Source organism: Populus trichocarpa, chromosome 4 (assembly GCF_000002775.5).
Source record: "Populus trichocarpa isolate Nisqually-1 chromosome 4, P.trichocarpa_v4.1, whole genome shotgun sequence".
Lineage (NCBI taxonomy): Eukaryota > Viridiplantae > Streptophyta > Magnoliopsida > Malpighiales > Salicaceae > Populus > Populus trichocarpa.
Window position 1 is genome coordinate 596,928 of NC_037288.2, and position 27,364 is coordinate 624,291.

At 33.8% G+C, this 27,364-nt stretch overlaps 5 protein-coding genes across 19 annotated transcripts; 1 reads left to right on the forward strand and 4 right to left on the reverse strand.

Annotated features, from left to right (window-relative positions):
- Positions 1 to 68: 68 nt before the first annotated feature.
- LOC18097370 (uncharacterized) lies at positions 69 to 27,364 on the reverse strand. Of its 6 annotated transcripts, none has more exons than XM_024598669.2 (7): positions 2,994 to 3,476; positions 2,783 to 2,863; positions 2,464 to 2,544; positions 2,075 to 2,155; positions 1,633 to 1,778; positions 1,442 to 1,552; positions 69 to 848 (listed from the first exon to the last, which is right to left on the reverse strand). In XM_024598669.2, the coding sequence occupies exons 1-7, from the start codon at positions 3,442 to 3,444 to the stop codon at positions 264 to 266; spliced, it is 1,536 nt and encodes a 511-aa protein (XP_024454437.1). In that variant the 5' UTR covers positions 3,445 to 3,476; the 3' UTR covers positions 69 to 263. The 6 variants fall into 6 exon arrangements, with proteins under 6 accessions (XP_024454437.1, XP_052308322.1, XP_024454436.1 ...); XM_052452362.1 differs by having other exon boundaries at positions 2,783 to 2,857; positions 2,955 to 3,476; XM_024598668.2 differs by having other exon boundaries at positions 2,955 to 3,476.
- Positions 5,763 to 8,607, reverse strand: LOC18097371 (glucan endo-1,3-beta-glucosidase 1). The gene is made up of 4 exons (XM_006383844.3): positions 8,322 to 8,607; positions 6,923 to 8,227; positions 6,196 to 6,223; positions 5,763 to 5,995 (listed from the first exon to the last, which is right to left on the reverse strand). The coding sequence occupies exons 1-4, from the start codon at positions 8,392 to 8,394 to the stop codon at positions 5,815 to 5,817; spliced, it is 1,587 nt and encodes a 528-aa protein (XP_006383906.2). The 5' UTR covers positions 8,395 to 8,607; the 3' UTR covers positions 5,763 to 5,814.
- On the forward strand, positions 9,147 to 11,314 carry LOC18097449 (uncharacterized). Of its 10 annotated transcripts, XR_002981197.2 has the most exons (5): positions 9,413 to 10,040; positions 10,194 to 10,457; positions 10,597 to 10,702; positions 10,790 to 10,854; positions 11,004 to 11,277. XR_002981197.2 is itself a non-coding variant. In XM_052452366.1 (4 exons), the coding sequence occupies exons 1-4, from the start codon at positions 9,902 to 9,904 to the stop codon at positions 11,015 to 11,017; spliced, it is 324 nt and encodes a 107-aa protein (XP_052308326.1). In that variant the 5' UTR covers positions 9,387 to 9,901; the 3' UTR covers positions 11,018 to 11,314. The 10 variants fall into 10 exon arrangements, 2 of the variants coding, with proteins under 2 accessions (XP_024454440.1, XP_052308326.1); XR_008059039.1 differs by lacking the exons at positions 9,413 to 10,040; positions 10,194 to 10,457 and adding an exon at positions 9,154 to 9,359 and having other exon boundaries at positions 11,004 to 11,314; XM_052452366.1 differs by lacking the exon at positions 10,194 to 10,457 and having other exon boundaries at positions 9,387 to 10,040; positions 11,004 to 11,314.
- Positions 17,335 to 19,144, reverse strand: LOC112327148 (uncharacterized). Its single transcript, XM_024598675.2, has 2 exons — positions 18,635 to 19,144; positions 17,335 to 17,647 (listed from the first exon to the last, which is right to left on the reverse strand). The coding sequence occupies exons 1-2, from the start codon at positions 18,989 to 18,991 to the stop codon at positions 17,600 to 17,602; spliced, it is 405 nt and encodes a 134-aa protein (XP_024454443.1). The 5' UTR covers positions 18,992 to 19,144; the 3' UTR covers positions 17,335 to 17,599.
- LOC18097373 (uncharacterized) lies at positions 20,501 to 25,404 on the reverse strand. Its single transcript, XM_052451931.1, is given in 5 exon segments — positions 20,501 to 20,911; positions 24,940 to 25,036; positions 25,038 to 25,048; positions 25,130 to 25,273; positions 25,384 to 25,404. Coding segments are annotated over 5 exon segments (669 nt in total). The 3' UTR covers positions 20,501 to 20,515.

Here is a 27,364-nt window from a genome sequence, read left to right on the forward strand (position 1 = left end):
TAAAATTCTGGGCAATCCGTTAATTGATACTAGTGATGATAATGTAGAACATTTAATTAACGCTTCAGTTACAAGAAACAGTTCATATCATTTCGATCCAAAGAGTTTTATACAAAATCTGTAACAGCATGCTCTGCAAGCTGCTCCAGGCCTTTGCATCTTTGAGTTTGTTTTGTACAAAATTGCATGCAAAGTATGCTCAAAGGATTTTTTGTTCCCTGACTGTATCGTGATCGTCCAGCTAGATAAAATCGTTACTAACTTTACAGACCGGATATTGTTAAAAGCAAACCATAATGGTCACTAGGCAAGACAGGTAACTCCAACATCTTTACCTCTTTTCTCACTTTCTTCTCCTTCATATATGATAAGCCAGGTATTGCATCCTTACCAATCATGTCAATTTTACTGATCTTGAAATCACACAGACTGCATATGAATCGATCCAGTCTCTTTTGCAATGCACGATTACCAGACAACATTTGATTGGATTTGGTATCATATGTCCATCCATTGTCCCCTGGCTTCAACTCTACCCAGGCATCAACCCATCCATCAGGGAAAGGAAACTGACCATCCAACTTATCATCCCAGTTCATGTCACCACAAAAAATCACATTTGAGTTCTTCTTGAGAAGGTTGATGGCCTCCTTTGCCTGATCCACACGTTCCTTGCTGAACATCTGATCCCATTTTGGAGGTGCTGGACATGGACTCTCTAGATGGCTAGTGGCAACAACTAATGACTTTTTTCCTGGAACTTCAAGCTCAGCAATGCAAAGTTCTCTCCCCATTATTGAATTCATAAAGGGTTTAGTGCTGAAGGATTTTACTGGCAGTTTGCTTAACTGCAAGCAAGGGGGCATTATTAATAATACTAGAAAAAATGAATACCAACATTAAATGAACTGTTAATGACATTTACAAAAAAACAATGCCAACATTAATTCTTTAAGATATTAATTTTTTTCCCACGTTTTACAAAAAAACAATGACATTTAATGAACTGCTAAAATTTAGTTAAAGGTCAAACATATTCGGTGATCAGTCAGATAATCAAGGGCCGGTCCAGTAAATTAAACACTATCACTCAAACAAAAGAAGCAAAACCTGCAAAAGCTCATTCAACAGCCAGCATAAAACCATGTTTCCATGATTCTCCAGTTCTTGGGAAAGAGTGTACAGCAAGAGAACTATCAGGATCCATACTTGTCAGTAAGTAAAGTTAGCCAGAAACATACTAAAGGTCATGTTAATTTGAAACCATGTATGAGTTGTCTCTGCCATAACAGAGCATGAGAGTAACTGTAACAACTTTCAACATGGTGACTTACAAGACCACTAATTTTGATGCTTAATGTATCTATCTCGCAGGCCTGTGAATGGTGTATTACAAGAACATAGAAGCAGAATCACCATCCAGCACATATCAAAACCATACCTGCATGCAAAAGTATCCTCTTGAACTTGCTATTTCAGAAGAAACAGAGCATTGATAAGCTTTCCACCAGCTGGATCGCTGAAATATGTCATATATATCTGGAATAACCTCCTGCAAGGAAAAATGGAAATAGTTAAGATGAAAGTCAACACAGGAAGATCCAATTTCATGAGGTAGGGAACAAGAAAAACCTGTAAACAAATGACATCTGGTGAATGTAGTTGAATAAGTTCCCCAAGTGCTTTCATCCTCCTATGCATCTCCAGGTCTTCTCGGAACCAAACATTATAGCTCAAAATCTTGAAGGAACCAAGCACTGCTGCTGAATTTGTATCCTCTGCCACAAATTTAAGATGCTTTGAATCGTGAAATGAACATATATAACTGGAACCTTTTAATAAATTCCCATCTCCCTAGCAAGCAGTCAAATTTTATGATGGTAAAACGGGTGCTAAAAAGCAAAATGAATGAAGCAACTCAACAAAACCAATGCTTACGCCGCATAACCTCATCAATCCATCATTGTGGTTTCAGACAACATAAATAAACTAACAAAGCAAAGAACCATTAAACTGAAATATGTAAAAAAATAAATAAAATGAAAACAGCTTGGACTATAAAAATCTTCGTTACCTGTCAAAACAGCCACTCCCTTGTTTGATGCCCTAGCACCTTGAAACGCACCCAATTTCACACTAGCCCCATCACTTTCATCTGCATATACTAGAACATTCAACAACAAAATCTAGAAGCCTAACAAGAAGCACAAAAAAGAACTAAACTTTAATTAAAAAAAAATATAAAGAAAAGCTGGCTAGATGATTATTCAGGACAAGACAACAAGCTTAACATGTGACTGACAACAAGCAATGGCATTAATGTTCACATTTTTCACACACTTTATTACTTAACATAACCTCTCTAATCCACCACTATCAATGAAGACAACATAAATAAATGACAAAACAAAAACCTTTAAAGAAGACTAACTAGAACAAAAAAAAAACTTACTTACGACTCACCCTTTAGAACTGTGACTCCCTTGTTTGATGATTTAACCCCTTGAAACCCACCCAATTTCACACTATGGCCATCACCTCCATCTGCATAGATCAGCAACAAAACCCAAAGGACAAAGAACATTACAAGTAACTCACATTGTACTTAGCATACACACAATAATGCAATCAAACTCACATTGTTAAAATGAAAATAGCAACAAAACTACAACCTCGGAAATTTCCATTTTGAGTTGCACAGAGTGGAAATAAACTTACAGAGCATAAACCTTTAAAACGACAAAAAAAGAAGAAGAACTTGAGCCACAAACATTTGACTTACCCTTTAAAACAGTCACTCCCTTGTTTGATGCTTTAACACCTTGGAATGCACCCAATTTCGCAGAATCCTCATCACCTCCAACTGCATACACAAGCAACATTCATCCATTAAGCAGACAAAAAACCCAACAAAATCCATAAAGCAAACAACAAACACACAAAAAATAACCAACCTTCGACATTGTTCAAAGACATAACCCCACGAAACCCACCCTCTTGATGATCGTCAACTGAGTCTCTAACCTTCCTCTTACAATGCCTTAAGGGCATGAAAACAGACCCAACAGAAGAATCCACATCACCATCAAGACCACTAGTATCGGTCAAATCCTCTAAACTAGAAAGAGAAAAAACAGAACCTCTAGTGCCACATACTTCACAGCTACTGTTCTTATACGGGTTCAAGAAAGTGCAAGCCTTGCAAGACCATTTTGGGGTTTCTTGATTTGAAGAAGAGGAAGGTAGTGGAGGGGGTGAAGGAGGTGAGAGACAGATTTGGCAAGTGGGTTTTGGTGATGGAGAGTTAATGAAAGTACACTTCTTGCAAGACCAAGACATGAGGTTTGAGAGATGAACAGAAAGATTGCAGCTTTTACTAGGTTTAGAAAGGGGAGAGATGATGACGATGGGCACGAAGGTTATTTTTTGCAACAAAGATTGCATTTTTATAAGTTCGGAAAGTTCAAACTAATTTGAAACATTAAAGTCCAGCTTTGGAGACAAAGTGCTTCAAGTATGGCCCACTGAAGAATCAAACGTGTAGGTGCTTAAATGGGACCTATGGTCAGCGGAAGGAATTTGAGGGACCCACATAATGGCCAAGTATTTTAAAAGAATGTTTTTTTTTTTTTCAGTTTAAAGCTGCATATTTTAAAATTGCGTTTAATTTGAAAAAAAAATTAAAATTAAAAAATATCTTAATATATTTTTAAATAAAATATATTTTTAAAAAATATCTTCCATCATACTAGGGGTGAGCAAAAAAACCGAATAACCGATTAAACCGACAAAACCGAATAAAAAACAACCAAAAAAACCGAACCGAAAAAAAAAAACCGAATTAACCGATTGAAAAATCACAAAAAAAATTCGGTTCGGTTCGGTTTCGGTTTTCAAAGTCTGAAACCGATTGAACCGAACCGAACCGAACCGGTTCAACCCAGCCACCATTAAAAAAAAAAAGGTATAAATAACATGTTTTTTTCGTAACCCTAAACCTAAAGTAACATTCTGAAGACAGCCGCCCCCTCCCTTTAGTTTGCTCTCTGCGTCTCCCACTCTCTCCTCCCTCATTTTTCTTTGTACTCCACAATCCATATCCCACAATTTTTAAGAATCGTTAAGCTCCTGCTTCTCCATGCTTATCTGTCCTCCTATTAGCTGTCCTCATATCAAAGGCACACCTTTCTTCACTTGGTTTTAATTTTTTTTAGTTCAGCCACGCCTCTCTTACCTTTTCTTTTGCTTTTAACTTTGTAATTGCTATATAATTTTTTATACCCATGTAACCGAAGAAGATTGTTATGTCAAACCAGTGAAAAGTTTTTCTGTGATTTTCTTGATGTTGGTCTCATGAGAACAACAACTGGATATCGGGTTCGGTTATTTATTGAAGAAACCGAGTATAAAAACACCACACACTCGATAGATGGTGTAGATCTATATAAAAATTTGTAATTAGTTTCTGATTGTTTTGGTTTTACATTTGAATAATACATATCTTTTGATCTTAATTTTTTTTTTCAGTGAAATAACTTCTTTTCTTTCCTTTCCTTATGTTTTGTGTATTTTTTGTGCAAAGATTAATTTTTGAGCAAGGATCTAGCAAAAAGAAAACTGGGGTTGGATTTCTGGATATTCCTTACCGGTTTAGCTTGTTGAGAAAGCCAAGATTTCTCTCATAAGCACAAAGCTATGAAAATAGAAATAAGACGAACCGGTTTAAACGGTTTGGAAGGAAAAAAAAACCGAACCGGACCGAACATGGTCGGTTTGAACCGGTTTTCGGTTCGGTTCGGTTCCAAAACTTGAAAAAAAATAATTTCAATTTGGTTATTTATTTTGGCCCAAAACCGGACCGAACCGGAAATGCACACCCCTACATCATACACTCATAATCCAAGACAAAGAAATTTCAAGATTGTTTTTAAATTAAAGAATTTAAAAAAAATTAAAAAAAAGACAAAAACAAAGAAATTTCAAGATTGTTTTTTTAATAAATTTAAAGAAAATAATTTTAAAAAAATCAAATTAAATTTTGATTAGCTTAACTCTATGCTAAATTTAATTTAAAACTTGAAACTTCTTATTTAATTTTGAGTGGATAAATTATTATTATTATCACAGTAAAATCAAATTTAATAATTAATAATTTGTTTTTTTATTTGTTGGTTTTACAATAAGGGTATCTTAGGTTAACTTTGTAACTTGGACACAAAGTTCACCATTAAAGTTCATTCGAAACCAATTTTATATCTCACAATCTTAGCTTGAAGTTTGAATGATTAAGAAAGAAGCTCACCTTAATCACAGGTCAAACCTTAGTTTAGACTGTTTGTCATGATCATTACGAGAAGATTAGCCTAAAAAACTAGTGAATAAAAAAGATAAAAAAAATAAAAAGAAGAACCTGGGTCTTAAAGACTAGCCTTTTCACAAACTTCATCATTCCTTCTGGCTTGTTTAGAGGAAGGAAAAATCTTGAAGATACTCCCATTATCTTGCTCATAATCATGGCCCCGAAAAATCCTTCTCTCTAGGCCTCCATGTTTGTTGCGGTATGCTCTTGCTTACAAGAAAGTATATAGTGCTAACCTACTTTTTTGAACACTTTTGATTCCACAGAAGAGCCCACAAAAAAATTGTCATCACTCCTTTCACAGAGAAGACCCTACCAAGAACATCTCTCAAGTGAGAATTTGCTTGTACAATGAAGAATTTGTGGACTAAAAACAGCCTAGCACAGCAATAGCCAATCATCATGAAGGAATTAAACACTATTACATTACAAAAAAAATTGTTTTATTTTACGCCTCAAGACATCATAAAGGGAATGTATAACAAAATAGAGAAGATTACAGTCAAGAGAGTTTGTAATGCCTTGTCTACTGCACTCATTCTACTGCTTTTGAAGCTGATTAATCTTGAACCACCCGCTGCGTTACTTGGATTGGTTGTGTTCACCACCGTCCTCGCCTTATTCGTTATTTTTTTGCTGCATCCGAAGTTGGAAAATTGGTGAGAAATTGTTGCAAGGTGTTTTCATTAAGTAATGATTTTGCTTTTTGCACTTTCATTAAGAAATTGTTCTCTTTGACTACCAGGAAAGGGAATGCAAAGAAGCAGAAAAGGAACCAAAGTGTGATGTCCTTTCGAATAAATTAGGCCACCAAGTAGAAAAAAAGGGTTTCTTACCTTCCAGGAAATATACAGCTCCCATGACCTGCCAACAAGGAAAAAAGATGTTAGGTTTGAGAAACATAACAGGTGAAAAAACATCACAAACAGGACTCATTTTCCTCAAGGTAACAGTCATTCGGTAGATAAAGAGCAATGATGGAGTTTCTTGCAAGAATGTATAAAAGAAAGAGGATGAATGGCCTTGAACTGTTGTTACTGTCCTGTCCTGACTCTATGGGGCTCTCTTGGCATATAGCGTCCAAGTTGAAATCATAATTTCCTAGGTTGGCTGTTTCAGCACAAAATGTTATTCCATGCCCTTTCCACAATCCAATCACTCAAGAAACCATGTGACTCTGTCAGGTAGGAATCACACAAAATGTACCCTTGAAGTCACCTCAATAGTATCCCCCGAGGATTATGATGGGATGGTGCCACCATTCACTTTCCTTTAGTGGTGTGGCATAAGGCAATTAGCACCTTTTTAACTTTTAATCCTAAATACTTGAGCTTAAGGTATCTGTTTAACCACTCAAGAGCCTTAATGCACTTTTAGTAGATGCACAGCATACTATTTGGTTGTCTAAGCAGTAACCACACATTCAATTTTGCAAACAGACAACAGTTAAATAACGATCTATTGAGGACGAAATTTGAAGATCAGATCCTAAACTTTGTTAAAGTTCAATGAAATATGAAAGAACTGTGTTTATTCAAGGCATTAAGAGTGAAAAATGCTTACTTGGATCGGTAGTAGTGGTCATGGCAATGCCCTTGAAATCACAGGACCCGGAAGCCCTTCCTTCCTTCTGGTAATAGCTATCAAATGCATAAGAGGCATGGTTCTTAACATTGTTAGGCTGATAACAATTCTCCCCTGGCTGAATCTCGCTACAATTAGCCCTTCCTGGTCCACATACCCAATCCAATGCTGCTTGCAATGTCTTTGAATCAACACCATCCATAACAATACAATATGTTTGGTTGGTTGTATCATTAGCCAAGAAAGTCCCACTTCCAGATACATGAAGCAAATAAACCGGTGTCGAATTCGCATAAAACAATCCCCAATTTGCTTCTGATACTGGTGGTGACCTCAAGTCTTCATTGAACAACTCGTATAAATACACACTAGAAGTGATTTCTGGGTGCAAAGGAGTCCCGCTACGATCAAGAACATGCTTAATCAAATTAGAATTATAAGTATCTGCATTGTCAATTGTAGCATAAGGTTCTTTTGAATCACCCTTTGAAGGCCAACCACTCTCGGTAACAAGAACCACAACATCAGTAAAATTCATATTCTTCATCGAAAAATAAGCAGCATCAACCATAGCATCAAGAACATTAGTGTAATGCAACAAAGTATTAGGATCAACCATTTCCTTGGATGGTGTCAAGGGCTTGAACAAAGAATTATCAAGAGGCACCACTCCTTTATTTTGCATAAACACATAGTAAGGATAAAAATTCATCATCAAAGGTGACCCAGTTCTTGATAAAAAATGAAGCAACGGTTGAATAACCGAGATCCAACTCTGATTAAAAAAAGACTGAGAAGGTGGAAATGAATCAAGAATTATAGAAGCAGAGTGTGGAGTTGAAATCTTTATCTGATTATGCAAATTTTCAGCCACCAAAGCACTATAAAGAGACTCAATAGCTGGCATAAGCAAAGGAGCTGAAGAGGGTACTGTAGTTAAAACCTCATCACCAACAGCAATTGCAGTAATTACAGTCTGTGGATAATAAGCAACAACATTTTTACCAATCCAAGAAGCTGCAGTTGTATTGGAGGATCCAATAGCAAGAAGCTGATTATTTGGAACACTAATAATGACCCGGATCTTGGTGTTAGCCAAGGCCTTGAGTATGTCGGGGTCTACATCATAAAGCTTGATATGTGTAACCTTTTGAAATTGTAGAAATGAAACAAGTTCTGTAGCTGACATAAGATTGGACACATCTTCTCCTATGTTGATTCCCACAAATGGCTCATTGTCTTGTTGGTCCTTGATTTGTGCCACTGCTATTTTTGATGATAAAGCTGCAAATTTGCCAGAAAAACATTAGAAACACAAAAGGGATTCTTCCTAGTTTCTTGAAATAGTGAATATACAAGTGGGGTTTTTCTCCATTACCTTGTGATGATATAAAAAGTGAAATGTACAGGAAGAAGAAGACACTGCAGAGAGGAAGCTTAGACAGTGCCATAACTGAAGAAGAAATTGAGCTTCACAACGTCATCTTCTGGTTCTGGTTCTGGTTCAGCTAAAGGTTCTTGCATTTGTAGGCTTAATTTTTTCGTTTTCTGAGTGAATTTTCTTGGTGGGTTTTGGTTTGGCTTCAGAGTTGGAGTTGGAGTTGGCTTGTTGACCTCAAGAAATCTTCCAGTATCTAACAAGAATCAAGAAAGCAATCCCATGAACTTACTTGCTAACAAGATGAATTAAATTGTTCGGAAAACTTCAAGAATACCCCTAACTAGATTACTAGTTTCAATTTCGTCCCCAAACAAAATTTTATTCCTTCAGCTTCCGTCATTTTCAGTTAAATCTTTCCATTCATGTTTGATCATGACTTCCATCCAAATCATAACTTTCTTTTACCTCTTTATTTTAATGTTTTTCATCAATGATAACTCTTTTTTTTTTACCATTGTTACTATGTTTCTTCCTTGAGTTTATAAGATTTGTTTTATACCTGATTTTCTAATATTATGGAACGTACGAGTAAGATCAAGTTTTCTACGATCTTGGAGAACATTATTGTCCCTATTAGAAGAACTTCATTGAAAAATCCAAATTATTTGGGTGTAAAATCAATAGAAAAGGTTGTTTGGGGAGACAATCGACACTACTCCAATAATTGGGGGGTATAATTGAAGTTTGCCCTAACTTGTTCGTTTATCTATGTGAATTCCCTAAAGTGGCCTTGTGAACCGACAAGTACTTTAGTTTATTTGCAACGTGCTCTTAAAGACAAAGGGTAAAGGTTTGAAACAAGAAGTGGAGCTTTATGGTAACTTCATCTAGATTGACATGGCTGGTTCTTGAAGTGATGGAAGTTGCAGAGGCTGTCATTCCAGAGAGAGACGTTAGAAACCTCTGATATATGTAGCCCACCAGTACAGTGCACTCAGCTGCTTGCCAGAGTGTCCTTCTTTAGAGTTCGGACTTGTAAGGCCTCCACGCTCGACAACATTTTAATTGCAGTATGGTTTATTTTTGTTTAATTAAACATACCATATATATATATATATATATATATATATATATATATATATATATGCTCTATTTGTAATATTAGAAGACAATTGGACATCTTTTGTTCAATCTTTTCATGTCATGTGGCTTTTATTGGACGATTTTGCTAGTAATAAAAAGTTGGATAAAGAAACCCAAATCACTTTCGATTGGATATAGCAGGGTAGTTTTGCCCAAATTATAGATTACAAGAAATTAAAATAAACAAAAAATACTAAAAGAGATCAGAAATCCTGCAGATTAAGAGTGATTTCACTGTGGATTTAAAAAGTGTTTTGCGTTGAAAATTTTGTTGATCTCGAGATATGTCTGGTGTAATTTCTTCTCAGGTTTTGTATGTGCGGTTGAGTTATTGGCAACGTGGCTTCTTTGTTATCATAATATATACATATTTTTTGTGTTTTTGTCTCAAACTATGGTGAGGGCCGGACACCAACATACAGTTTTCCTCTCATATGGATCTTCCCTTTCCACCAAATATCACCAAACCCTTCACTGGCCATTGCTATGCATCACCAAACACATTGCCTCTCTGTGTTAGAAAAAGGGTGGGGCTTATTCATTCGAAGATCGCTTGTCAGCCAAGGAAGAAAGGTTTTTGATCTCTTCTGTGCTTTGCTTTTAGTTTTTTTTAGTGTCCATAGGCACAAATAAGATTTTTTAAACAGAATTGTCTTCTACGGTGGTGTGTGCCGTTTCGCTTTCTGTTTTAATAACCCAGATTTTAAATGATGAATTCTGATGAAGGACCACATGATTGACAAGACAGCCATGAGCAGTAGATGAAGGCTACTTTTCAACTCGAAAGCCCTGGGGAAGTTTCTTGCATTCTTGCTGAAATAATGGGATAGGATATTATTATAACAGTGTGCTTGCAAAAGCTTGAAACTCATCCCTTAAGAAGGAAAGATTTAGACTATACATTTGAAGTTTAGTACCTAATCCAACCATTGTGCAGAATATTGTGTTTCAACGCCCTCAGTACTTCCAGCAACCTGCAATGATGCTTGAGTAATTGCTATCACAATAACATTTGTTCATTTTCATTCATGTGCACCTTTATACATGAATTTTCTATAGTTTTTTCTTTCTTTTCTAAACATCTATGGTGCTCAATTATGGAGTATTAAGCGAAAATTGAATTTTTCAGGGGCAAAATTCTTAAAGCATCAAAGGATTGGGCAGAGAGAAATATCCAAGTCATTGTTATTACTGATGGTGAGTGTATCTTCGGGCTTGGGGGTCTTGGTTGCCAGGTATTGATGCTCATAAATTTATTTACAAATTGGATGTGCAAACCACTTCTTATCTCTTAATGATGCAATCGTTTTACATTCGTTAAGGAATGGGGATTCTGGTAGGAAAACTCTCTCCATAGACAGCATTAGGAGGATTACTTGCCTTTGCAGTAAGGATAAATCTGCTAAATTTACAACAATTTCATACTCATTTTTCTTCTATTATTTAGACACACCTCAATCACTGCTTTACTAGAGCTATTAGTTGTCCCTTGCTATTTAGTTACTAAAACCTTCCAACTGCATTCAATACATACAGGGCACAAACAATGAGAAGCTGTTGAATGATGAGTTCTATATTGGGCTTGGAGAGAGGAGGGTAACTAGACAGGTAGAGTAATTTTACTTTCTTCCATTTCCAATCGACTGATATTTCTTCCTTTCTTTTCTAGATTTTAAATCATTCCAAGTCTGAAGATTTGTGTTTTGTTATTTATTGATCTTTCTTTTGAATAATATTGCTTTTGTATTAAGTGATGTGGACTGAATTCTTTCTGGTCGAGCCAATGGTTAAAGAAGTTGTGATTGATGTCGCTCTTTCGATATATAAATCGGTGCTTTTTTTATTTATTTTCCTGAATCGGTGAGGTTGCTGCTTTGAATATTGTTGTCATTTTTTCATTGATTTTTATTGCTTTCTCAACAATGTTTGTGTGTTGGTTGTTGTTATGTGGGTTGTTTGTTCGCTTTGAGAGTTGCTACTCAGTGAGTTCGTAACCTTTTCCATGACTGGATTATTGAAATTGGTGCTTCGTTTTGGATCCCGTAGTTGTCCTTTTCGTGAATTCCTGGGTGTGCTGGCATTTTACTGAGTTGATATACAAAAACACTTTATCAATAATAGGCAACTACAGGGTGCCAAGCAAGCTATTAATGAAGGAAAATTTGTAGTGCATTGGCAGCAGCCTGCAGAACATTGGCCAAAGAGATCACTTAATTGCGATCTTCAACTCCTAGGATCCTTGCATTCAAAGTCTTCTTAAAATCTTCTTTTTGTGGTCGAACTGATTAACTTACTGGTTCTTGGCTAAATGGGTTGTAGACCAGGTGCATTATTTTAAAACTTGATTAGGAATAAACTGAGAAAAATGGTACGAGTACTATTATTCTTGAGTAGTTTTATGGTGTTGCCAGTTGAACATGTCAGCTAATACAGATGAGGGGCTCGAAGGACAACCACATAAGTTGGCAGGGTGCTTTTTTTTTTTTTTTTTAACGTTGTTGTATGGATAAACTTGTTTGCATCTTGATTAATCCCTTGGTTTTTAAAGCTAATGACCATGTAAGCCTCTAATAGCCCTAAGAAGACTCAAACTCGTGATTATTGGAAAGTAAACCCAGGATCTAATCAGTTAAACTCCTCCTCGGGGTTAGGGAAGGTGCATTTTAATTAGTTAAATTGTTTGTGTTGGTCTTTTATTTTTTTTTCCTGTCATTTCTTTCCACTAATTCAATGTGCAGTGCTGCTTGAAATGTTTGGTTTGGTCGATATTGGTTAAATGTGGTAGTATTTAATCATCAAACTTGCTCTATTAGTATGGTGTGAGCAATTACACGATGCCTTTGAGTGAATGAAAAAACAGAGGCATTCATGAAGTTTTTTTTTTAAAAAAAAATCTTTGACTTTTAAAAAAATCATCGAACTTGTTCTATTAGTATTTAACCAACGAACTTGCTCTATTAGTACATTTGTTTCTTTTAAAAAAAATCATTGACTTTTTAGCGAGTATTTTTTATTATTATTATATTATTAAATAAAATATAAAAGAACAAAGTAATTGAACAAGGCCAGGTTGATGACCTGAGGCCTGTATTTAACAGATCTCAATATTTAAAAAACAAAAGCGAATGCATTTTGGATTAAAAAAAAAAATCTTATTACTGCTTGAAAAAGCATTAATGCATGCACGAAACTATTTTTATGCGTCGAAAGATAATCTGTGGTGGCGGGAAACCTATCTAGTAATTTTCTATAATATTAAGGAATTAGCCTTGCTGGAAGAAAAAAAAAAGGTAATCTCTTCTTTGATTTTCTAAGTTTGATGTGAGCATTTTAAAGCAATTCATTTCTTCTAAATGTACCATAATTATATTTTCATTAAATCATTAAAAAATCCAAGATACATGGAAATAAAGTTTTATGATGATTTAATAATGTATCATTCTTCATAAATAAGAAAGATAGTAGCTTGATGTAGAAAGCCTATTACTTGCAAAATAATTCTTAGTCAAGTCAATAAATATGTAAAGAGAGTCAAATAAAAGATCACTAAATCACAATAACAAAGTAGTTTGTTTTTGTTTTAGTATGTAATTCATGCTAAGATAAAATAATATTATGTATAGGGGCGGAGTCAAAAGATAAAATTAGGGGGGTAAGATTTCAGTTATATTATTATTTTAGTTAAAATCATATAAATTATCAAGGAAGGGCTGGAAAAACAATTTTCTTGCAGGGGCCCCAGCCCCTGCTTGCCACCTCCTGTTTCCGCCTCTAAATTTATGTATATATGTTAATATCAGAAAAATTATGAATTCTTTACCTATATAGCTTATATGTCATTTTACTTAAATAACAGGGCTGAAAAACTATATCACCCTCATAACAATAATGAAAGAATGTTTGTTTTTGCATGTTTATAAATTTTAAATTATATGTTTGTTTAATGAAAAAAAAACAACGGATGGTCAGTGTTGTTTTAATGATAGTTATATTAATACAATAGTTAGATAGGTGTTACCATGATTGCGAGACAATAATACTTGCATTGATTGCCAGTGTCAATGGTTACTGTAGTGATAATAATAAGATAATAATAACTATTTGGTTCTTTAATTGAAATTCTCGGTTTGAAATTTCAGTAACACAGGCTTTTGATCTTTTTAGAAATCTTAAATGTATCATTAACTGGATTAAATAGTTTTGTCTTTGTTTCCCTTTTCATGGTGCCTTTTTGTAATTTCTTTTCTCTCTCAGTCTTCATGATCTACAGTGCTATTTTATATATAATTCTCTCTATTACTATTAAAAAAATAATGATAACTATTTAAATATATAATAAGAGATGCCAAGTGTTTTTATACAAAGACAGTGGCATTCAATTTTCTGAAGAAAGAGGGGAAAAAACATCACAAGCAGAGAGCACTGCTTGCTTCGGGGTACCCCATGCTCAACGCTGTTTGCTTCAGTTTAACAAGATTTTTATGCCTTAGACCGAGTCATCGGCTAAACCAGGTTTTAGGAGGAGGAGGTTTTAACCACAGAGAGAAAGAAAAAGGATGTACTATGCAATATCTAACAACCAAAAAAAAAAGAGAGTAAAATCATGAATCTGCAATCAGAAGACAAGCAATTAAAGCTTACGCATCAATGAAATAAACAAAAAAACATTAAGATACAACAAAATCCAGTATAGATAGCAGAATCGGACTAAAAAATGTTTGCAGGAAATTGAAGTACACATCAGAAGGAACTAAATACCCCTATTGAACTGCTAGAACTCAGTTACAAATATACCACTGATCTATAACACGACTGCAGAAAAAGAAATGTAGGAGCACAAGTTATTTTAATTGTTCAACACACGGAATTTTGTGTCAAAACTCAAAACAATATGTGCATGGTTCACATGTAAATGCTTTCGAATTTTGGTTCTCTAGCGAGCATGGATGTCTTATTCTGGTTCAACCTGCCACCTGAAATGTACACCTTTTCCGAAACTGTTGAGACTCTGAATAAAATCCTGACAGCATGCGCGCAATTCCTCCTCACTTGCATCAAATGTGTGGATCTTGACGATCTTGAGTTGTGTCAAGAAACAAGGAGGCACTGGATCCAATGCGAAGTTTTTAAGTTTCGACAAGAAGATACCCTGCAAATCAACCATACATAATTAACAGAGAGGGAGAGGGAGAGAGAGCTGCTCAATCAAAGGCTACAATGTTTATTTCATTTATACAAGTTTTCTGTACATTCATTCATTTACATGCTGAGTCCAGCTTTCAAAACTCACTGAATAAGATGATTCTGGGCAATCCGTAAATTGATACTAGGTATGACAATGTATAACATTAATAGCCTTGTTTGTTTGGTAGAAAATTATTTTTTAAACTTTTCTGTATTTGTTTGTCATTAAAAAAATTGGTCAACGAAAAACACTTTCCGGTTAAAGAAAAATATGATTTAATTTCTAGAAAAGTGTTTTCCTTTTATTTTGAGTAGAAAACACTTTCTAGAAATTGTAAAAAATTAAAATATATCATATTATTTACTGATTATAATAAATTTGATCTTCAAACTTTTGATTGCTATATATTTTATTTTGAATTTTTTTTTTTAATTTCACCCTTAGAATTTGATTTAATTTAATTTTTATATTAACTTTGGTCCCTATTTTTATGATTGTTATTTGTTTTTCTCTTATTATTTTTTTAATTGAAATTTTTTATCTATCAAATTTGGTCCTTATTCTTTTGATTGTTACTTATTTTATGTGAAATAATTTATGAAATTGTAATTATTATTATTTTAATTTCATCATCTTTCAATTTTTTTATCTGTTAGATTTGATCTCCATTATTTTAATTGTTATTTATTTTATTTGAGATAATTTATAAAATTAGATTTTTTTTTAATTTCATTCTCATTCAACTTTTTAATTTATAATATTTGTTTCTTATTATTTTAATAAACTTGAAAAAAAATATTAATAAGTTATTTTTCAGCTCATTTTCCATAACATAACTAAACACTAGAAAGTGTTTTCCAACTTATTTTCTATGATACTATCAAACATCGAAAAATAAATTCACTTTCTAAAAATTTACTTTCTAATAAAATTATTTTCTTAAAAAAAATAGTTTCCAACAAACAAACAGGTCTTAGTTAACCTTGCAGTAACAATAAACAGTTCATATCACTTCGATCCAAAAAGTTCTATACAAAATCTGTAACATCATGCTCTGCAAGCTGTTCCAAGCCTTATCGTCCAGCTAAAATCGTCACTTGACTTTACAGACCTGATATTGTTAAAAGCACACCATAATGATCGCTAGGCAAGACAGGAAGCTCCAACATCTTTACCTCTCTTCTCACTTTCTTCTCCTTGATATATGATAACCCAGGTATTGCCTCCTTACCAATTATGTCAATTTTACTGATCTTGAGAAGGGCAAGTAAGCAAGGTAACAATGTAGATTAATTATTTTTATCTGCTTAACGTTGAAGCTTCTATTTTTCCTCTGTTGCTTGCTCTAACGATTGATGGTTTGCTTAATATCTTGATTATCAACAAGAATTAATCAGCTCTAATATCAACAAGAATCAGCTCTTTGCTAGAATTCCTGGTATGTATTGTGTATTATCTTGATGGGTGATGGCTTTAAACTACATATAGATTTTTAGGGTGAGAGGAAGCAGGATTAGGTATATGGTTGAATAAATTTTGAAAACATTTTTTTTTCCTGTTTTGTATATCTATTTTTGGGTTCTATTGGTGGTTTGGTTTTTCTGGACAAGTGTTGGTCTCTTGATTCTCTTGCTTCGATTTTTTTTTTTTTTTCTCTTGCTCGCGAAAAGGACACGATCTATTTTTTTTTTCTCTTGCTCGCGAAAAGGACACGATCTGAAAAGGACACGATCTATTTTTTTTTTCTCTTGCTCGCGAAAAGGACACGATCTGAATGTTTATGCTTCCACATGTCGTCGCTGGCCTGGGCCATAGTAGCCTCTTTAACTACTTTCGTTGAATGATAAATACTTTCGTTGTCCTCTTCCAATTTGCTCCATATTCAGTGTTTTTCGTTCTTTTATTGGTTATTTAGATCGTGTCCTTTTCCGGACCAGTTAAATCTTCCACTTTTTTCTGACTCGACATGATTTTCTCATATTTATCAGCTAATCTAATAGTGCCTCTATTTCTTTACGGGACACATAGATAATGATAAATACTTTATGTGCGTGTTTTTCGTTTTTCATTAAGCAAGGATTCTTCTCACCTGTGTTCAACTCTCCAATTTGCACAAGGTTTAGCTACTTTTTGTCAGAAACAGATACTCTCGATTCTTGTCAATACCACCTAGTTTTAGCCATCAACCATTCTTCGAAAGCGGTGGAAAAACATTCCACACATAAATATAGGATCCTAGATTTCATTGAAAGCACAGACACATCTAAACCCTCAATCCACTAAACCCATGTAAAAATTCAACATACAAGTACACTGTCAATCTAAGAAGATCCTTTTCTTTTCCCTGAACTAAATATTGATAATAAATCTAATTCAAACTCGATTATATTAGTATTAAAAAAGATTTATAAGAAAAGCGAATTAAAAAAAAAGTTGCATATTTTACATATTATTTTTTATATATTTTTTAGCATATTTTATCAAGCATGTCTATTTAACTTTGGCTTTATAATGCAACTTCTGCCGAGTTTTGTATTTAGATTTTTTTTCTTTTCATTTTCTCTCTTAAAATTTTATTTAATTTTCTTTTGTATCAACTGATTTAAACACTACTTGGATTAGTCAGTTCATACTCAATTAGTCGTCAATGATGCAATGAAAAAAGAAAAAGTGGACAGATCGACTAACGTTTTTGCTTCAAGACAGCGGTTATATATTTCAAAGCTAATAAAAAAACTAACATTGTGCAGCGATTCAAAGACAAATAATCCTCACATAAAGTAGATGCTATATATACATATAAAGAAGAAGAAAAAGTAACCACCCCATTGTTGGAATATTAAAGATCATGATTAGTGTTAATTCCTCAGTTTTGATACCAAAAATGCAAAAGCTTTCCCCCTAAGTTGTCTCAACTGCATGCTACGCCTTCTTGTATTCTGCATCTTTAACCCTCCAGGTATCTTGAGCCATCATCAATTGTTTTCTCCAGCGTCTGAATAAGAGCAGAAAAGAATCAATTAGTCAAAACTTTTATCTTTGTCAAATTCATGAAATTTATGCATGTGATAATTCAAAGGCTCAATATCAACAGAGAGATTGGAGATCACAATCCGCAATTCTATCAACTTATCTGAATATGCACCCAAATGGCTGAATTGATTTTTTCTTGCGACAAAATCTTTCAGTCAATTGTTTTACTTTTACACCATTTCGTATCCAAAAAAAAGGGTCTGGTCAGAGTCTGTGTTAGTTGTTGTAGGAATGACATGCATAGCTATGTAGGAATCAAGAGGTATATTTTTTTTTAGCACAAACAAGAACTCAAGAAAATGCACTCAAAAATCAAATCATTAAGAGACTCAATTACTATAGCACAGAGTTTCCACCCTCATGGTATCTTTAGCCATCATCAATTGTCTTCTCCAGCATCCCAATAAACTCAAGAGAACAAAAGAGACTCCATTAGTCGAAGCTTTTATCTTGGTCAAATCCACGAAATTTATGCTAATTCTAAAGCTGAACAAAGAGATTGGAGATCAGAATCCACAAATCTAACAACTTATCTGACTTGACATCCAAAAGGCTGTATCTTTTTTATTTCTTTTAGCACAAACCAAAAAAACTCAGGACGAACTTCAGGAAAAACGTTGCCATAGGGGGGAGAGATAGAGAGAGAGAGGGGGAGAGAGAGAGAGATTCAATGGCTTGCTTAGCAGATACTGAAGAAACACAATCATCAAATGTGAGAGAACTTGCTAGAGACCAAGAAAGGCTAGAAGTAGAGTATACTCGAACACTGAGTAGACTCAACTTATGTGAGTGTATAACTATATTGATTGATAGTATCATACCATCAAAGATTATATTAAAATAAACCCAAGACTAAACCAAACCCTAGAGGTTGAAGACTCTCTAGGGGATCTGAAACCAGACCGAAAGAAGCAAAGCATAAATGACACAGCAAGAGTAAGGTGATCACCTCATAAGCCGAAGAAAATGTCTTCAAGGTGAGTCTCAAATCTGGTTCAACTTTGATGTGGTAGGTTACTTCATCCTGAATATCTTGTTCCCTTGTTAGGACGATAACATCTCTAACTGTAAGGCTCTTCTCACGGACGTAGTTCAACCAGTCACCTCTCATGACGGGTTTTAGATAGCCACGAGGCCGTTTAGAGAGCTCAAAGTTCCAAACTTTCCCGGTGGGATCTCTTGCTTGAAACCAAATAGCCGTTTGACCCTCGACCATCGGAAAAGGCCCGAGTGCATCAGTGGGATAAGACAGACAAGATTTGATGTCTGTGCGAGCGAGTCGTTTACGTATAATCACGGTGGCCATGATAGAGCTAAATGGGTAGGGGAGAGTTAAGGATGATATGAGAGAGTTTGCTTTCGGTGAATTGTGAGTGAAGAGTGGAGACTGGAGAGTGCGAGCTGGCTGATCGCAGAGTAACGGAGCAAGAGGGGGTATTTATTCGTTAAAGAGATGGGTTTAGATGTGAGGGGGATCAGATTTGTCATCCGCTATTAGATTCGGTGTATCATGATGGCACAAGTATCATTTTCAATTTTTTCTTACACGGGGAAAAAATGGTCTAGAGAATAGAAGATATTTGTCACATGCTGAAATGAAAATTACACATAATTATATTTGTTTTAACTGTGAAGAATTGAAGTACTATTTAGAGTAAGTATGAAATATTTTTTTAATACTTTAGCATGGTGATATATTTTTAATTGTATTTATTTTTAATTTTCTTAAATTTAAATAGCAGCTTCCATCATCAGGTAAAGTTCTAGGAAGCTACGTCGCAAGAAAGCCAAGAAATTGGCCAAGTGGCTGTTTGACCATACAAGTGCTTTGATGGGGTCCACACGGTACTCAACCATTTATATATCTTATCTCACACTGCATGCATTTTCAAAGATCTCGTATCTATATAGATATTAAATTTCATATGTGTTTGAAACTGTAGTAAATTTTGTTTTTAAAAATATTTTTTATTTAGAAATATATTAAAATAATATTTTTTTTATTTTTTAAAATTTATTTTTCACATCAATATTTTAAAATGATTCAAAAATAAATAAATAAAATTAATTTAAAACTAAAAAAATTAATTATTTTTAAAAGCACGATACTATTACAATCTCAAACACTCTTTTCAAAATACTTCATCATATAATCAATGAGACTTCTTCAAGATATTTCATCATAATTAATGAGATTTATTCGGAGTAAATTAAAATAGAGATTACAAGTATTTTTAATTTAAAAATATAATAATATTAATTTTAAAAAAAAAAACCTTTAGGTAAACTCCGTTTAAACAGCAATTCCGACAGGCCAAAATCTCTCACCAACTTCGATGAGGTTTAGATGTTTTTTTATTATTATTATTAAAAAAACGGTGCTTTCTATACTCGCCAGTGATATCTAGTTTTAGCATACTGTCATTATTTGAAAAACATTCCACATGCACAGAATCCCGGACGTCAATGATGCCCTTCCACGTAAGTCTTTGTTGTTCTTCAAACTGTTCAGTCAGAACCTCTTTATGACCGCAAAAAACTAGGTTCTCTCAGCAGCTTCATTTTGATTTTTTACTACTTTTCAATCAACTTTTTTCATATTTTTTACAATTTTTATTCCAAGACGCAGAATGTGATTGGAAGGGGTATTGCATAAAAAATCCAAAAATGAAAACAAAATTCCAAATCATGCAACACAGGATAGTCCAATAACAAACAAATATAGAGCCAGGCCTTGCGAACGAATGAATAAGAAATTCCGGCAGATTTTTTGTTTCAAAACTGAGGAATTAAAATCTTATGATTTTGAAATTGGAAACACTTACTATCTTTATTTTTTTTTATGAAATAAATATTTACTATCTTTGACCGTGTCTAAATATTCCCATCCATCGTCCCCTGGCTTCAACTCTACCCAGGCATCAACCCATCCATCAGGGAAAGGAAACTGACCATCCAACTTATCGTCCCAGTTCATGTCACCACAAAAAATCACATTTGAGTTCTTCTTGAGAAGGTTGATGGCCTCCTTTGCCTGATCCACACGTTCCTTGCTGAACATCTGATCCCATTTTGGAGGTGCTGGACAAGGACTCTCTAGATGGCTAGTGGCAACAACTAATGACTTTTTTCCTGGTACTTCAAGCTCAGCAATGCAAAGTTCTCTCCCCATTATTGAATTCATAAAGGGTTTAGTGCTGAAAGATTTTACTGGTAGTTTGCTTAACTGCAAACAAGGGGGCAATATTAATAATAATAAAAAAATGAATTTAGAAAAAAATGAATGCCAATATCAAGTCTTTAAGTTGGATCGCTGACAACTACAAGGCAATGTAATACATGAAATCCAGGTAAGATATTATTTGGTCCCATGTTTTACAAAGACACTGACTTTAAGGAACTGCTAAAATTTAGTTATAGGTCAAACGTATTCCCTGATCAGTAAGATAATCAAGGGCCGGTCCAATAAATGAAACACAATCACTCAACCAAAAGAAGGAAAACCTGCAGAAGTTCATTTAACAGCCAACATAAAACCATGTTTCCATGATTCTCCAGTTCGGGGGAGAGAGTGTACAACAAAGAGAATTCTCAGGAAAACCATGCTTTTTTTTTATACGAAATGGTGTAAAAGTAAAACAATTGACTGAAAGATTTTGTCGTAAGAAAAAATCAATTCAGCCATTTGGGTGCATATTCAGATAAGTTGATAGAATTGTGGATTGTGATCTCCAATCTCTCTGTTGATATTGAGCCTTTGAATTATCACAGGCATAAATTTCATGAATTTGACAAAGATAAAAGTTTTGACTAATTGATTCTTTTCTGTTCTTAATATTCAGATGCTGGAGAAAACAATTGATGATGGCTCAAGATACCTGGAGGGTTAAAGATGCAGAATACAAGAATGCGTAGCATGCCTTTTAGACAACTTAATTAGGGTTTTGGTATCGACTTACGGTTACTTTTTTTTTTTTTTCCTTGTGAGAAAATTTGGCTGAAGCTTTTTGTGATGTGATGTGTATACGTGTAAGCTTTACTAGGAAGTTGACTGGGCACCTAATCGATTAGTTATTTAATAATGCTTGGGTTGTAGTTCTACATAATCACATCATCAATTGTTTTCTCCACTACAGAAAACAATAAATTCAATGATGTGATTATGTAGAACTACATCATCAATTGTTTTCTACATAATCTTTTTGTGATGTGATGTGATGTGTCCTCATACCACTACAGAAAAAATAAATTCAATGATCTTTTAAAGGAGGGCTTGAACACGCACTAGCTAGGGCAAAAAGAAAAACGATTGGATGTTATTTTAGACAGATATTTAGTTTACCCGCGAGCTACGAAGCCTTTTAATAGACAGTTATTTCCCGTTTAAATCACTTATTTATATATTTAATGTGCTGTTAAGAAATTTTGAAGCTATGGTATGCTTGTTTATTTGATATATTTAATTTTTTTTTTTGGTAGTTTGATACTTTCCTTGTTCCTTTGGATCTGTAAGAGATCTGCCTGCAAGCCATTGAATCTCTCTCTCTCTCTCTCTCACCTTCTCCTGTGGCAACTTTTTTCCTGAAGTTTTGGCTGAGATTTTTTGTTTGCGCTAAAAACAAAATAAAAAAGATACAGCCTTCTGGATGTCAAGTCAGACAATTATTGTCAAGTCAGACAATTATTGTTTGATGCGTTGATTTTCGATGTAAAAATAATTAAATTTAAAAACTATAAGATAGATGTTGATTCCCCAACATATAAATTTGATTGGGGTTTTAGAAATAATTTTTTTATTTAATTAAATAATAATAAAAATAAACACGCACATAAAAGTGATTCAATAAAACTTAAGAAAAAAAATCATAATTCAATTATCTCTCCATAATTGCATAAAAAACAAAAATAATAAATTTAAAAAATTATATAAATAATTTATAATGAAAACATCAAGAAAAAGGATATTCTAATCTTATTCAATATTAATGAACAAATTATCATAAAAATTCTGCATATCAAATTGATACATGATTATTCGTAGAACCATCGATAATATTATTATAAAAAAATTTAAATTTTAAACTGAAATGAGTAATCCATATAAAAGAAATTTAAATTAAATTGTAAAGATAAAAATAAAATTAAAAAAATATATATAGCAATTAAAAAATTCAAATTTGATATAATTAACCTTTAACAAGATGATTTTTAATTTCTTGTAACTTTTGAAATGTATTTTTTACCTAAAATAAAAGAAAAGTTATTTGTTGAAAGCCAAGCTATATTTTTTTATATTAAAAAATGTTTTTTATTAAATAAATTTTTTAATAATAAACAAACATATAAAAAATTAAAAAATAATTTTCAAATAACCACGGAATAAACGGTGACGAAGTTTTTTTCTTTTAACAACAACAATTAAAATAAGTTCTCTATATGGATGATGAAGGAGAATAAATTATGATGAGTAATGAGAGGCGGGACTAATTTTGTATTTTAAAAATTAATTTATAACTAATTTTGAAAAGAAATTGCGACTTGAAAAAACTAATTTTTGTATTTTAAAAATATTTATAAAAAAAATTTAAATTTTTTTATTTTTGTTTTAAATAAATATTTTTTTAAAGTTTTTAAATTATTTTAATATGCTAATATCAATTATGATTTTTAAAAACTAAAAAGATATTATTTTAATATATTTTTAAATAAAAAATACTTTAAAAATAATCACATATACACTTTTAAATACACAATTCTTGTCGGCAGCAAGCCCTCTAGAATAGTTGAAACATAAAAACCAAGGACAGGAGGTGGGACCGTTGGGAAATAAAGGGAAAGCAAGGGGAATGAGAGAGAGGGCAAAACGCATAAAAAGCAAATTGCTTTTCAAAAACTGAATTCCAACTTTAGTTTTGTACTGGGATCCACATAAATAAAAAACATGGTTTGTGTTAACCAAACACTATATTGCATATTTTCATTTCAACCGCGACCGCTGCAGCATATCCAAACAGCCACTTAGCTGGAGAAGACAATTTATGATGGCTAAAGATACCAGTAGGGCTAAAGATGCAGAATAAAATATTGCGTAGCATGCAGTTGAGACAAGTTAGGGGGAAAGCCATTGCATTTTTGGTATCAAAACTGAGGAATCAACACTAATCATAATCTTTAATCCAACAATGGGGCGGTTACTTTTTTTTTTTATGGGTCTTGTAGTCTAAAAATAATTATAAAATACCTAAGTTTTTTATATATATAATAAAATAAGATCGATGGGAAAAATGGAAAAGGATACAGCATTAAAACCCAAATGAGGATATTTAATGTTCGGGTCAATGTTGAGTAACGAGTAGTTGCCTGCTCCATGTTAGAGGCTACTTATTGTCTTCTGTTTTAAATTTATGATCTATGCTTTGTTGTGCTGCCTAACTCTCATTAGAATAAATTTTCTTCCCTTTCTCTAACCGGCTAGAAAAGAGAGAGGCTGTTGTGTGTGTGTGTGTACCCTTTTCATTTTAGATTATGAGGTGTGACAAATGTTTTTTTTGGTGTTATATATTAATGTGCAGACAGCATCATATGATCCAAGAAGTAATATGCTGTCGGGAAGTGTTTGGAATGAAATTTTCAAAAATTTGAATTTTTTTTTTATGTATTTAGATTGTTTAAATATATTGATATTAAAATTATTTTTTTAATATATTTTTAAATAAAAAATACTTTAAAAAAAATCATTATCATAATCTTAAAAAAAAATATTAGGAATTTAGAAATTTATATGGATTGCTGCCTATGGTACGACATTAACTAATAGCAGGTACTTAGGCACCTAGACCATTGGAATTTGATCAATCATTCAGTATATTTCAAGAATCGAAACATGAGAAAAAGCAAATCAAGAAAAAAGAACGCATAAAAAGCCGTGCATAAATTAAATGTTTGAAGCATTCTGTTGAATAAAGTGCAAAAATGTTAATGGCAGGGAGGGAGTAGGTCAAACGTATTCCGTGATCAGTAAGATAATCAAGGGCCGGTCCAATAAATGAAACACTATCACTCAACCAAAAGAAGGAAAACCTGCAGAAGTTCATTTAACAGCCAACATAAAACCATGTTTCCATGATTCTCCAGTTTGGGGGAGAGAGTGTACAACAAAGAGAATTCTCAGGATCCATACTTTTTCACTAAGTAAAGTAAGCCAGAAGCATACTAACAAGCAGAATCACCATCCAGCACATATCAAAACCATACCTGCATGCAAAAGTATCTTCTTGAACTTGCTATTTCAGAAGAAACAGAGCATTGATATGCTTTCCACCAGCTGGATTGCTGAAATATGTCATATATCTGGACTAACCTCCTGCAGGAAAAAAAATGGCAGTAATTAAGATGAAAGTCAACACAGGGAGATCCAATTTCAAGAGTAGGGAACAAGAAAAACCTGTAAACAAATGACATCTGGTGAATGTAGTTGAATAAGTTCACCAAGTGCTTCCATCCTCCTATGCATCTCCAGGTCTGCTCGGAACCAAACATTGTAGCTCAAAATCTTTAAGGAACCAAACACTGCTACTGAATTTGTATCCTGTGCCACAAATTAAAGAAGCTTTCAATCACATGCAATGAACATACATAACTGAAACCTTTTAATAAATTCCCATCTCCGTAGTACTATAACCGAGGCCCAAAAGGTACAATGTTCAACCAAATATACATAGCAAGCAGTCAAATTTCATGATGGTAACACGAATGCTAAAAAGCAAAAAGCAGCAACTCAACAAAACCAATGCTTAACATGCTTAACAACTGAAATATGTAAATAAATAAATAAAATGAAAACAGCTTGGACTATAAAAATCTTCGTTACCTGTCAAAACAGCCACTCCCTTGTTTGATGCCCTAGCTCCTTGAAACACATCCAATTTCACACTAGCCCCATCACTTTCATCTGCATATACTAAAACATTCAACAACAAAATCTAGAAGACTAACAAGCAAATAAGAACTAACCTTTATGAACAAACATAAAGAAAAGCTGGCTAGATGATTATTGAGGACAACACAACAAGCTTAACATGTGACTGACAACAGGCAATGGCATTCATTTTCACATTTTTCATCTCTAAATATATAAATATTTATCAGGAAGTACTTTATTAAGTAAAAATTACTGAAATCTTTTTAATGCAATCCCATCTCCCTAGTAAAATGAAGGACAAAAAAGCATAATAAGCAACACACATGAACCTAACATATCAGAGCAATCAAACTGAACATTGTGAACAAAACCAGCAACACAATAAAATTATTACTTAACATAACCTCTCTAATCCACCACTATCAATGACGACAACATCAATAAATAATAAAGCAAAAACCCTTAAAAAAGACTAACTAGAACCAAAAAAATTCTCACTTACGACCCGCCCTTTAGAACTGTGACTCCCTTGTTTGAAGCTTTAACCCTTGAAAATTGAAACCCACCCAATTTCTCACTATGCCCATCACCCCCATCTGCATGGATCCGCACCAATTCATTCCAGAAACAAAACTAAACAGACCCAACAAAACCCAAAGGACAAAGAACATTACAAGCAACTCACATTGAACCTCACATACACAATAAAGCAGTTAAACTAACCTTGTTAGAATGAAAATAGCAACAAAACTACAACCTCGGAAATTTCCATTATGAGTAGCACTGAATGGAAATAAAATCACAGAGCATAAACCTTTAAAAAGAAAGAAAGAAAAAACCTTGAGCCACAAACATGACATACCCTTTAAAACAATCACTCCCTTGTTTGATGCTTTAATCCCATGGAATCCACCCAATCTCGTAGAAGCCCTATCACTTCCAAAAGGATCCACTTCTCTCTCTCTCCCACGATCCCAACCACCTCTCCCACCACCACTACCATACCCACCGCGGTAATCATTTCGGGGAACACCCCAGCGAGATCCACCACCATACCCAGGACGATCATTACTCGACGCAGGCCCGCTAAAGGCAGCAGCTGGTGGATCTGAAGATGGCGCGCGGTTGCGGAGATGAGGAGGGACATATGTGGATCGAGTAGGGGCATTTCCCGCAGTACCTACACTTTCATTGTTAGCAGAAGAGCCAGCATTTGTGCGCTCATCTGCAGAATTCGAAGCCAAATCAGCCCATGAACTCCTCGTATTCATCACAATTCTTAACCTAAATGCAAAAAACCCAATACATTCCCTTTCTGAAAAAAATCAACTTCTACTTCCACAAATCAAACTTTACGCAATTCCACTTTTCTTGATATCACAACTTCAATTCAAGCCCTGATCTGATTCACCAACTGTCAAAATTGAAATGCAACAACTCTAATCCAAAAAACAAACAATAATCCTACCGTTTTTCTAGAGAGAACCTGAGAAGGAAACGGAAAGGAATGAGAGAGAGAGAGAGAGAGAGGTGTTGGAAGGGAGGGAAGGATGGTGTGTTAGGAATGGAGAAGATCGAAGAAGACAAAGAAACTCTAAAATTAAGGATGAAGAAGATGGAGAAGGAAGAGATTTTTTTATAAAGAAACGCAAAAATATCTATTGGTGGGGCTTCCAATCAAATCATATCATTATAATCACATTACAAAATTATAGTTATAATTACAAATTAAAAGAAAAAAAATATGTAATTATAATT